At 47.1% G+C, this 13,230-nt stretch overlaps 1 protein-coding gene across 1 annotated transcript in view; it reads left to right on the top strand.

Moving 5' to 3' along the window:
- The window catches only part of CAPN8 (calpain 8), a 76,808-nt gene that overhangs the window by 49,853 nt on the left and 13,725 nt on the right, over window positions 1-13,230 (top strand). The window contains exons 10-13 of the mRNA XM_033195321.1: window positions 428-603; window positions 4,307-4,318; window positions 7,183-7,394; window positions 9,609-9,645. Coding sequence (XP_033051212.1) covers window positions 428-603; window positions 4,307-4,318; window positions 7,183-7,394; window positions 9,609-9,645 — 437 coding nt within the window. The remainder of the gene's footprint in view (window positions 1-427; window positions 604-4,306; window positions 4,319-7,182; window positions 7,395-9,608; window positions 9,646-13,230) is intronic.

Here is a 13,230-nt window from a genome sequence, read left to right as displayed (position 1 = left end):
CATGGTTTTTACCCAGAGATCTCCCTTCCTCCAGAAGGTGGGTTTGCCTTCACAGGTCAAGTGCTGAGAGCAAGGTGATGTTAAGTCTTTCCCCAGGAAGACTTGGAGGCAGTGCTGCCCAGTGTGGCCCTCGGATCACGGGATCCTGAATATTCCCAGTCAAGCGCTTCTGGGCTCCTGGTTGATCAAATGGACAAGCATACATTTCCAATTGCGATGGGATATGTCTGTGTGTGTGGATGTGTAGGGAGGTAGGAGGAAATTCCTGACCACCTTGTAAAGAACACTTTCTGAGGCCCGCTTACTAGGCACAGTTTGGACAGAGCTGTGCATTCATTAGGATGATCAAGGTTCTTCCTTTTACTTTATTCTTCTTCATCTCCTCACCCGCTACATGGAGAACCACCATCACCTGGGTGACTTCCAGCCACTTACTGGACCAATCCTCAGTTCAAAATCCATTTGGATGAAGTGGATGAAGACCAGGAGGAGAGCATCGGAGAACCCTGCTGTACAGTGCTGCTGGGTCTGATGCAGAAAAATCGCAGGCAACGGAAGAGGATAGGACAGGGCATGCTTAGCATCGGCTATGCTGTCTACCAGGTACTGCTGTGCTGGATTTGTCCTTCATTACACACTTTATGTTTTGGGGCTGAATATCTTGGCCAGTCATTGTAGCACATCTTTCTTATTGCTGGAGTATTCCTAATCGAGAAGTGCCCTTGCTCCCCTATATAACAATCCCAGTGGCCTTACTGAGGCCTGAATTCCACAATTAGAGATTCATTCCTATGGCTTAAGTCTCTGCTGTTAACACCGAGATGTGTGACACGTTAACCTTTGCCTGTCATTGAAGGCTCAGTGTACAGGTGTTCATTGGACTCTTTTCCAAGTACAGGCTTCCCCAGGGACAAGAGCCAAGAACATGGGGGCATAAGGCACTTGAGGTGGCACAAGGAGGATGAGGGGCATCACTGAGTCAGGGAAGGAGGCTGGATATGGGAGCCAAAGACAACTATTCCCTGGGAGGCCTTGAGACACTTGGAGCACACAGAGCATGAGCTGGGGTGATGGAAACCACGTGCCCGTTTTCAGTTCTGGTGTCTCTGGAGTCTGGAATACAGCTGACTCTGGGCTCACGCTGCAGTCCCTGGCTAACGTGCCAGTTTTCCTGGCAGCCACCCCTCTACAGACTTAACAGCCTCACAGATATATTAAAGTAAGACCTTTGTGTCTTGACAAGTCTAGCCAGAAATAAATTGGAATCCACTTTTTTATACAGGCAAAGACTCCTTTTAACAAATTCCAGCGGGACTTATGGTGGTTGTTTTTTAAAACAATTTTGTTAAAAGAATTTCTTGGGAAAAATACAATTCTAATCAGGAAGACCAAGAGCTGACTGGAGGCCCAATATCTCAGTATAAATTAATGTATGAAAAAAAATTGTAATAAGAAACCAGTAAGGAAATAGTGCAATTGTCAAGATCCTGTCTGCACCCCACCCTTTATTTCTCATATTCTGGAATTTAGGGCTTTAGCGTTTAGGGTGTATATGTGTATGTGTGCACATGCACGGGCACGCGAGTGTATTTTATGTTGAGGAATGGGAGTTGGAAAATAATTGCTAAGTGATGGCAGGAGAAAGGAATTGCAAATAAATAAGCTCCAATTCTCCTCCAGCTTAGCTCTTTCATCTCCACCTAGAATGTTAGTAGCACAAAGCCAGACTCTGTTTGAAGAGATAAAAACCTGTTTAGGCACTTAGTGTATGCACATCACGTCAATAAACTTTAATGAGCATCTACTATGTGCTGGTGCTGTACTATAAGCTGAGGACATGGAGGAATATCACATAGTTACTGTCCTCAAGGTGCTTGCAATCTGAAGTGGAAAGTCAAATGCACACTCCACTGGCAACAGAGCAGGGCAGATCTGCTGTGATGGGGACCAGACACAATGGGCTGGGGTCACCTCAGCTTCATGGAGGAGGAGATTTTGATGAGAACCTTGAAAGATGAGCTGGATTTCAAGGGAGAACATTCCAGCCAAAAGGATATTTCTTGACAGTGTGAAAGTTAAATGATGGTTTTGGAGAGTCGATAGTAGGTGGGCATGGATGCAGGGTGGGCTACTCAGTTCTTCATCCATCAGGTCTACCTTTTTTTTTTTTTTTGAGATGGAGTCTCACTGTGTTGCCCAGGCTGGAGTGTAGTGTTGTGAACTCGGCTCACTGCCACCTCCATCTCCCAGGTTCAAGCAATTGTCCTGCCTCAGCCTCTTGAGTGGCTGGGATTACAGGTGCATGCCACCACATCTGGCTGATTTTTGTATTTTTAGTAGAAATGGGGTTTCACCCCTGTTGGCCAGGCCGGTCTCAAACTCCTGACCTCAGATGATCCACCCTCTTCGGCCTCCCAAAGTGCTGGAATTACAGGCGTGAGCCACCACACTCGGCCAGGCCGACCTTATATAACCAGACCAGCAAAGCATTCTTTCAAACGGACTGAAATAGCTTTGTGTGGCATGACATTTGCACTCGTAAATAATATATAAAGCATATCAGTTTTTTAGTCATCAAATTACAGCTGCTTAAAAAATATTCCAGTGTATGTGATCTGTGGTCCTTCTACATCTGGCCACAGGCATATAATTTAGAGCATGACATCCGTAAGTGAAAACAGTTTAAAAGTCAGGTTAAGAGGGTATCAGGAGTAGCTGGGGTTATAGGGAGTAGCTGGGGTTGCAGGGAGTGGGTGCCATATTCTTATTCCTGTATTTCTCTCCTCTTGCTTTAACTGGAGTTTGGATTGAGGATGAAAACCTGCTGCTGACTGAGAAGCAGCCAGGTGCCTCCAAAGGCTAAAGAGACCTCCTTGTCTGGCCTCCTCTCTCTCCCCTTTATCTTCCTGCAGTGATGCCAGGCCAGTCTGTCATTTGCAGTCAGGATCCTGCATTTCAAAGATGACTGTTTCTTTCCATCCACCCGTGGGCAGTGGCTAAGGCCTGCTTCCTTACCTTGTTGCTCTGGATTTGTGCCACCAAGAGGCCCCACCTGCCTGGCTCAGTTCCTGTTGGGTGATTCTTGGCAGGGTGAATCTGGAGCATATTGATGGCAGCAGAGGTGGTCAAGTTGTTTGTGAAAAGATGGCCCAAGGGGTTAGGAAAGCCCCTGCCAAGGGTGTGTAAAGGCCAGGAGCCAAGAGGAAGATACTTGTGAGGCCTCTGCATGGGTGATTTTGGTTTTACATTCAAAATTAGAGGAATGACTATGACCCTGGACTCTTCTGCTTCTGCTGCCAATGACACAGGGGGCTCCAGAAGTGAGCGTGCTAGCATTTTCCCTAATATTGTTGTTTCTCAGAGTTATAGGCAGTTGACCATAGACCTAAGTCACAAACAATGGTTATAATGGTCTTCTGGTCAAAAGGGCCTATGTGTCAGGGACAAAGAGTGGAAAGGGACAAATTGGGGGGTCTGAATCCTCTTCTCTAGCCTGGCATAGGAACCCCAGGCATGGGGAAGCTCCTACTCTGGATCTGAGAGCTACTCTCTTGTGGGAGTCAACACTTCCAGTTGCATAAAATAGAGCCTAACTTGAGCTAGGGTAGTGAAAAGAATATACCAGCTCATGAAACCGAAGCAAGGGAAGGAGATGGAGGCTTGGGACAAGGGACTTAGATACTACCAGGATTATTTCTCTTGACATCTCCTCCCTAGTGTTGATGACATTGTGCTAGTCTAGATTTCTTCATTCCTTAATATCACTAGCATTAAGAAAGGAGCCCCTTCTGTTAGTTCTGATTCAGAAATCCCAGAGAAGTAAGTCTCTGATGGGCTAAGCTTGGGTCACGTGCCTATTCTTGACCCATTTCACCACAGCCAAGGGCAGAATAAACTATGGCTCAGGTTAACTGAGATTCTCTCTCTCTGGTCAAGCTCTTGATCTTGGACTCTAGGTCTGTAGGTCTATAAGAAGAGATTAGCTCTCATTGAAAGCCGAAGGCTATTACTCTTGAAGAATTTGAGATCTTGGTAGATTCTACAACTAGAAAAGTATGAAAGTAGAACTTAGAAATCTGGTGGGCCCCCACCAGATTTCTAGGATCCTGTTTATAGATGGCCTTGAAATTCATCAATAATGTTCCAGTTTCAGAAATGCTGACTGGCTTCTCACTTTAGCACAAACGTCTTCCTCAGTGGCCCCAGGACTGCACAGTCTGTCTGCAAGACATAGGAAGGGAGGAAAAGGAGCAGAAGGAGGACCTTGGAGCTCTCAGGTGACCTGCTCTTTTCTTCTGCCCCACAGGTTCCCAAGGAGGTGTGTGAGTGCTGATAGAAATTCCTTCCTTTGGTGAGAAATAGTTTGGCTGCCTTCAGGATAGGCAGCCGGCAGCATCTGTTTCCTGTGATAGAAACTGGTTGTTCCACAGCTCTTACATGATCCAGTCATGAATCAAACCACATGAGTAGGCTGGTAGCTCTGAGAGTGGGTGAGGACCACTGCAAGTCCCATCTGTCAGGCCCTCATAGAAGGAACAGTGGTGACCTTTTCCCCCATACCCCTGCTGGTCTGAACAACGTGATTCCAATGGGCAGCCAAGGTTGAGAACCAGTGTTCTTTCTGGGCTTCCTCCTGCTGGAGTCAGTTGCACTAATTAGGTAGAGGTGTATCCACCCTGCTGCAGCTTTACCCCAGTTCTTCTGGATTTTCAAGCTTGGCTAGCCATGAAGCATGTGCCAACAAGGCTCAATTCATCAGGTCTAGTGTACGCCTTGGTCCAAGGCTGCAGATTACTGGTCCACCTGCCCTTGACTCACAAAGTGCATGTTATTGATTACGGAGGGAACAGACAAGCAAGTGAATGGTTTAGAGCAAATACTTCTTACTGATGCAGGACAGGTGAGCCCTCAAATTGGGGCTTAGCCTGGGAGGGTTCTTGGCTTCACCCAGGAAAAATTTCAAGGACCAGCCAGTGGTGTTAGACAGCAACTTTTATTGAAGTGGCAGGGTAGAGCAGCAGCAGAGGTCCTTGCAGAGCAGGGCTACCTCATAGCCAGTGAGCCCAGAGTAGCAGCTGACAGGCAGTTCCACACTCATACCAACTTTTAATTATATGCAAATTAAGGGGCAGATTATGCAGAAATTTCTAGAAAAAGAGTGTTAACATCTGGGTTGTCAGGTTGTTGCCATGGAAAGGGGCAGTAACTTCTGGATGTTGCCAAGGCAACAGTAAACTGATATGGCACACTGATGGTTATGTCTTATGGAGAGGTGCTTTCACCTCTTCCCTGTTTCAGCTAGTGCTCCATTTGGTCCAGCCTCCTGCTAGGAGTTGAGCCCTAGTACCAGAAAATAATTAAAACCAAAGCTGAGTTAAGTCTGGGTGATGGTGGTTCCCATCAGAAATGCCCCATTTCTATGAGTGAGAGGTGACGTACACACACAATGGAGCTTTCTCCAGTAGCACCTCACAGTGCCCTCAATGTGTTACCCTGGATCCTGTGCTCTGCAAGTGCCAGGGGGCCTTCAGGACAACAGTTGTCAAACTTAGGATGTGTTTCTGAATCCCCTAGAATGCTTTTTAAAGCACAGATTTTTGGGTCCCGCTCCTGGAGTTTCTGATTCTTTCAGTCTAGGGTGGGGCCTGAGAATTTGCATTCTAACAAGTTACCCTGGGGTGCTGCTGTTGATCCTGACCCCACACTGAGAACCACCCTTAGTTAAGCCTGCCCAACTTCCATCCTGTCATTTTGAACTGTGCTATGTCAAGGGCAGATGTGGGGGCCAGGGACCTTGTGGCACCTGCTTACTTGGGGTCCCTGGTAGGACAGAGTCTTACCCAGATCTTGCCTCAGTGTTCTTCAGTCCCCACTCTGGCCTCCCAAATAGGACTTCTCTAACCTGCTCCACCCTGGATTCTTGCTGGAACTCAGTTTGCCCCCTTCCCAACCCAAGCCAAATTAGAATAGCTTCCCTACTTCAACTCTCCTGAGTGCTTTCTCCTGCTAGTGCCCTGTCTCCTCCCTTTGCTACCATCAGGTATGGCAAGAATGACCTTTAACTCATGACATGTAGGCCTTGGTCACGTCCTCGCTGGCCACACCGCCAGCATTCTCCTGCCCAGAGTGTAAGCATTTTTAGGGAGAATCTCAAGGACTGTGGGCACCCTAGTGGCTGGGTCAGTGAGGACTTCCTGGGGGCTCTATGTGGAGTCCTGGCTAGGGTAGTGGGGGCAGGTGGCCTGCTTCCTTCTTTGCTTAGCAGATCTGTAATCCAAAGAAGGTCTGATGACCACGAGTGAACACTGTCCACTCTGGGGTGGACATTTCAGCTCCAGGTCACACAGAAGTTATAGCCCTTGCAGCGTATCAGCACCTGGCCTCTGTCACAGGCATCTTGATGAAGATTGATCGTAAAGACGCAGTGCTATGGGGAGGCTTAATTACAGCAATAATAATGTTGGCACCTGTGTTTTGGAAGCACTGTGCAGTCACTAATTAGCCTGTGTCATGCACCAACAGCCTCCCACCTCCCCGCAACAAATAAGTGGGTCCTGGAGAGCATCATCGCCTGTTGAGGAGAGTCGAGGCCCTGGGGAGGCTGGGGGGACTCCGGATTAGGCCTAGCTGTGGCTGCCCCCACTGCCTGTCTCTTTTAGAGCTGCCTCCCTGGGCTTCCAGACTGACCATCGCAGTCTCTTTGCAGAGCAGTTTTCCCAGATAGTCAAAGGTGAGCGAGTTTTTGTGGCAGCTTTTGCTTGAGGACTAGGATTTAAGCTCTTTTATCCAGCCTTGGGCCTGTACTGGGAAGGTCAGTGCCACACTTCCAGAGACAGCTGCAGAATAAAAGAGTCTATTGGATTAGAGAGGAAAAATATCCAGACAGAAGCTGAGCGCACACTGGAGATCCTGCTACTCAACCTTCATTTAACTGGGGAGGCCCACAGGTCAAGGTCACAAAGGCAAGATCAATGCCTCAAACAGGGCCTGGCACCTAGAAGGCACTCAAAATACACTTGATGATTGACATACAGTGAGTTCACAACAGAATCCGTGGCCTCCTGATTCTTAGCGCAATGGTAAAAATCAATAATTCCTAAATTATCACGATAAAGCTGGACTCTTGGGCTCTCATCTTCCAGGATTTAGCAATAAATTGACTCTGCCTGTTGTTTTGTGCAGCTGGAGAGTCACATGGATGCACACGTGGGCCGGGATTTCTTCCTGGACTACCAGCCCTCGGCGCGCACCAGCACCTATGTCAACCTGCAGGAGGTCTCTGGCCGGGCCCGGCTGCCTCCTGGGGAGTACCTGGTGGTGCCATCCACGTTTGAGCCCTTCAAAGATGGCGAGTTCTGCTTGAGAGTGTTCTTGGAGAAGAAGGCCCAGGCCCTGTGTGTCTCCTTCCCTCCGTGGTGGGGAAGAGTTGTCTGTGGGCCCACAAAGGGAAGTGGCCCCATGCAGGTGCAGGACCCACCCCAGTTCCCAGTACATGTTTCCAGAAGAAAGCTCTAAGAAACTACAAGGCCAAAGGACCCTTTGCTGGGTGTCCCCCTCCTACCCCTCCACCTCACTCTATAGGTCAAGGAGAGAAAGGGAACCAGGAGACCAGCAGCGGCCTGGACTGGGGCTCCCACCCCTGCAGAAGGAGCATGTGAGGCCCTGAGAGCGGGACCTGAACCGGAGTACCCCCACCTCCCCTCACACACACCCCCCATATACACACCACACACACACATACACACACATACACCACACACATACACACATACACACACATACACCACACACATACACACCACACACATACACACATGCCACACACATACACACCACACGCCATACAAACATGCACCACATACCACACACGTACATCACACACACACCACACAACACACAAACATGCACCATGTACCACACACATACACCACACACATACACACCACACACATACACACATGCCACACATGTACACACCACACGCCACACAAACACGCACCACATACCACACACATACATCACACACACACCACATGCCACACAAATATGCACCATGTACCACACACATACATCACACACATACACACCACACACATACACCATACACATACACACCACACACATACACACATGCCACACACATACACACCACACGCCACACAAACATGCACCACATACCACACACATACGTCACACACACACCACACAACACACATACACAACACACACACTCCACTCACACACACCATGTATGTACACACCACACACATACGTCACACACACACCACACAACACACATACACAACACACACACTCCACTCACACACACCATGTATGTACACACCACACACATGCACTACATACATACACACCACATGCCACATATACACACCACAAACACATACACAACATGCACATTCTCCACTCACACACATACACCACACACATGCTCCACTCACACACACTATGTATACACCACACACATATACACATGACATGTACCACCTACACACATATACATACCACATACCACACACATACTCCACTCACACATAACACATATATACCACACATATCATGCACACACACCACACATACATACCACACACACCCCACACATACACAACACACACACACCAGGTATACACTACATGTACACACCATGTACATACAACATACCATGATACACATACACCATGTACACACACATACACACACTACACATCAGTCATACACTGCACACTATATACCACATACATCCCCCATACATAACTATACATGTGCCATATACACACACCACGGACACACCATGCACACACATATACCACACACCACACACACATGAACATTATGTATTACATATCACACACATCACATACTACACAAACTATACACACTACACATACACACCACACATGTACATCACACACACAACATGTATACCACACACGCAGCACACATACTACAAGCACATGCACACCACACATTACATACCACACACACCAAACACACCACACACCATACGTACACACTGCACACATCACACATCATACAGTACACACACCGTACACCACTCACACCATGTACATACAGTGTACACTCCACACAGTCACACAGCACACACTCATACCACATACACACTATATACATACTATTCACACACACCACATACATATGATACACACATAACATACCCCACAGCACACACAACATCTATGCACCCCTGCAAGGACTGTGAGCTTGCTGGCTCAGCCCCAGCGGACATGTCAACAGGATCATCCTTCTGGGGAATTCTGTCCCTACCTTACCCCAGTTACCATTCTTGTCCCTGGGAGTGATCCATCAGGGTGAACACTCTGGAATCCTTGAAGGGCCAATTGCACTGGGAAACTCTTGTCTCTGATGAAAAACTCAGGGTGGGGTGGAGGTTGAGGAGGAGAGGGAGACGAATCCTGGCTAAAGATTCTGTTTATGCAGTTTTTAGTAGGAAATGAAGTCTGGGGTGTGAGGCCAATCTCTCAGGAGGGCCAAAATCTTCCTCAAAGAACCCAGCCATTAGCTGTATGTTTTGTACTCATGTTAGGTTTATTTCTTTCTTTGTATTTCAGGGAAATTGGGGATGTGGTAGCTGGAAACCCACATGAGGTATGCAATCTCTTTGTATGCCAAACTCTGACACTGTTGCATAGCAGTCATTCCAGGTTTCTTATTGATTCCTCAGAATTATTTATGTATTAAGGATAGTAACTTCTTATTAGTTAGGGCCACAACATTTTCTAGTCCCTGTCTCTTCCTGATGAAGATGAGACAGAAGTAGCCCTGGAACCCAGGCTTTGTAATATATCCCTATCCCCTGGGGGAGGTCTTAGCGTCGTCTTCCATGTTTGATAAGCAGGACCCACAGATAGAGCACCCACTGTGCCTAAGCTGTTCTGTGAAGGATAGAGAAGTCCATGGGAGAACAGATCTAGTGTCCTGCTCTTGGATTGACCTCCAGTCTTTTGGAGGACAAATGATGAAAATATACACAAAAGATGAAGAAAAGAACACACCAGAAAACCCATCTAAACTTGAGGACGTGTAATCTGAGGGGTGCTGGGGGAGTGCCTAGTCTGGGAAAGCCCCATGGAGATAGTTCTGAGCTGACTTTGGAGGAAGAAATATGTAGGGTTTGCGGTGTGGGTTCACCACCTGACTCCCTTTATCCCTCACTGTGCCTTCAATGTAGTGTCCTTGCCCTCAGATGGTGGGTGTGCCGGGTGATGGGTATGTTGGGTGCTGCTGCTCCCTGAGAGCCATGCTGTGTCTGTGGCCAGTGGGCCTGGGGTGGGGCAGGACCATCTACATGGGGGCACAGGCCCATCTTGCACCCCTCCGTCCAACACTGACGTGTCTCTGGCTGCAGATGCCACACGGAGTGCTCCCAGCTGCTGGGCTTGGCATCTTCAGCTGAACGGGGGTGAGGGCAGACATATTCTGTGATTTGACATGTGTCAAATTTACAGGCTCCTGTTTCTGCCGATGCATGAGATGGTGCCAAATATGGATCCATCTTGCCCTGGGGGTTTTTATTGTGAGTTTATCAGATAGAAAATGCATGTCCCATGTCTGTTTTTTCTTTTTTTTTTGAAAGTTTTTTTTTATTATTATACTTTAAGTTCTAGGGTACATGTGCACAATGTGCAGGTTTGTTACATATGTATACATGTGCCATGTTGTTGTGCTGCACCCATTAACTCGTCATTTACATTAGGTATATCTCCTAATGCTATCCCTCTCTCCCCCCCTCTCCCCACAAAAGGCCCCGGTGTGTAATGTTCCCCTTCCTGTGTCCAAATGATCTCATTGTTCAATTCCCACCTATGAGTGAGAACATGTGGTATTTGGTTTTCTGTTCTTGTGATAGTTTGCTGAGAATGATGGTTTCCAGCTGCATCCCTGTCCCTACAAAGGACAAGAACTCATCCTTTTTTATGGCTGCATAGTATTCCATGGTGTATATGTACCACATTTTCTTAATCCAGTCTGTCACTGATGGACATTTGGGTTGATTCCAAGTCTTTGCTATTGTGAATAGTGCTGCAATAAACATACGTGTTCATGTGTCTTTACAGCAGCATGACTTATAATCCTTTGGGTATATCCCCAGTAATGGGATGGTTGGGTCAAATGGTATTTCTAGTTCTAGATCCTTGAGGAATTGCCACACTGGTTTCCACAATGGTTGAACTACTTTACAGTCCCACCAACAGTGTAAAAGTCCTATTTCTCCACATCCTCTCCAGCACCTGTTGTTTCCTGATTTTTTAATGATTGCCATTCTAACTGGTGTGAGATGGTATCTCATTGTGGTTTTGATTTGCATTTCTCTGATGGGGAGTGATTCCAGTTAGTTTCTGAACTGGTGTGACTGCTTCCCTGCGCACTGTAGTTCAGCCAGTGGTCAAAAGCGGCCCCTCCCTCGAGTCGGTGGCAATACCTGGCACCAGAGGCCTTTTCTGTGCTTGTGACTCTTGGTGATCTGAGCTGGGCAGAATTTTCCCTCCTACCCTCGCCTCAGTTGCCGATGCCAGCTCAGCCTTCTCACTGCTCCCAGGAGGACTTATCGCTCACAGTGGCATCTCTTTCTATGGGTCCCAGGCATATTAGAAAGGCTGCTGTTTGCCAGTGTAGAGTATGGAACTGAGCTTGAATTCAGGTGCTAAGAATTATTCTCCCTCCTTTTTTGTGTGGGAAGGGCAGGGTTCTGCTAAATCAACTTCAACTGATTCTAAGCCCCCCTTGCACCAGGTTGGCAGGAGTTCAATCTTAGTCACTACTGGGACTTCCCATCTCCACCTCCCATGGTATTGGGGTTTTCTAAAGTCCCCAAGCAACAGGAAGTCTCTTCTGGTCCTGGGTCCATACTGGTTACCCCTGTGGTCAGCTCACAGGTTCCTTTATGACTGACAGCTCTTGGGCTTCTGTGCTCAGCATGGGGCCTAGAATCTTTGGTGAACTGGGAGTCCTCAGGCCAATGGTCAAGCCTCCCCTGCTGAGGTACCAGGACATGGCTAAGGAGCCTTCAAGGGTTCCCATACCCTCAAGATCCTGCAAACTTCAACATCTTCTTGGTCTCAGGGAAACCCTGCTTTTTCTCTTTAGGGCACCACTGTGCTATGACTCTCTCTCTCTCTCTCTCTCTCTCTCTCACACACACACACACACACACCACACACACACACACACACACACACACACACACACACTCCAGAATACACAGATAATGTCCTCAGGGGACTCAGGACTTTACAGGAGACAGGAAGGGCTATTGCCTTCAGGAACTTCTGTTTTACTCCCTGCAGAAATCTTCAAGTCACAAACAGTTGGACATTCCAAGAGCAGAATCACCTGCTTTGAATGAGGGAAGGAAAAATTACAGGGTGAACAAACACACTCTTGGAATTTAGCCATGTTCACTTTGAGCAGGGTTGTGAAGATATTCCCAACATGTGATATAATGAATAACAAGAAAATAATTCCTTGCTTTTGCCATGCTGCCATACCATTTGCAAAGCATTTTCATATAGATTGTATCAGGCAAATAGAAAATTCTACTATAATAAGTTCCTTGAGAACAAAAACTATGCCTTGTTCACCATTGCATTCAGACGCAGGTTCTGAACAGTTCCCAACATGTGCCAGGTGTTCAGTAAATCTTTTTCTGAATGAACAAATTGTGAAGAACCACAGTTGCAACCATGTACACACGTTTCCCTCATTCCCAGTGTCCAAAAATTCCCTCGTTTCCAATGATAGCCAATAGTGACGGGGTGCCTGCTCTGCGCCTGTGTGTGTCCATATCCATATACTGTTTTGTTGTTTTTTTATATGCAACTTTATGCTTTTTCCCCAGAATAATAGAATATTACTCCATGTCCAGAATTTATGGACATCTCACAAGATTTTGGTATACTGCATTACATGAATGATATAATGTTGTTTTTTCCCTTACAAAACCACTTTAAAATCATAGATGTGTGATGAGATACGATGTGTTTATCATTTTTTCTTCTAAAAATCTAGATGCATTTTTGGATTAGCACATCTTCTATGTAAAACAGCATGGTAGACGTTAATATCCTCATTCTACACGTGAGGAAACAGCCCCAGAGAGGCTGAGAGTAGTCAGATGCAGAGAGCATCTTCTGTGATGATCATTCCAGAGGGTGGTGGAGAAACGCATAGGCT

Source organism: Trachypithecus francoisi, unplaced genomic scaffold (genome assembly GCF_009764315.1).
Source record: "Trachypithecus francoisi isolate TF-2019V2 unplaced genomic scaffold, Tfra_2.0 Lachesis_group5, whole genome shotgun sequence".
Classification (NCBI taxonomy): Eukaryota; Metazoa; Chordata; class Mammalia; order Primates; family Cercopithecidae; genus Trachypithecus; species Trachypithecus francoisi.
The sequence above is the reverse complement of the archived record's forward strand: the minus strand, read 5'-3'. Positions and strand labels throughout refer to the sequence as shown.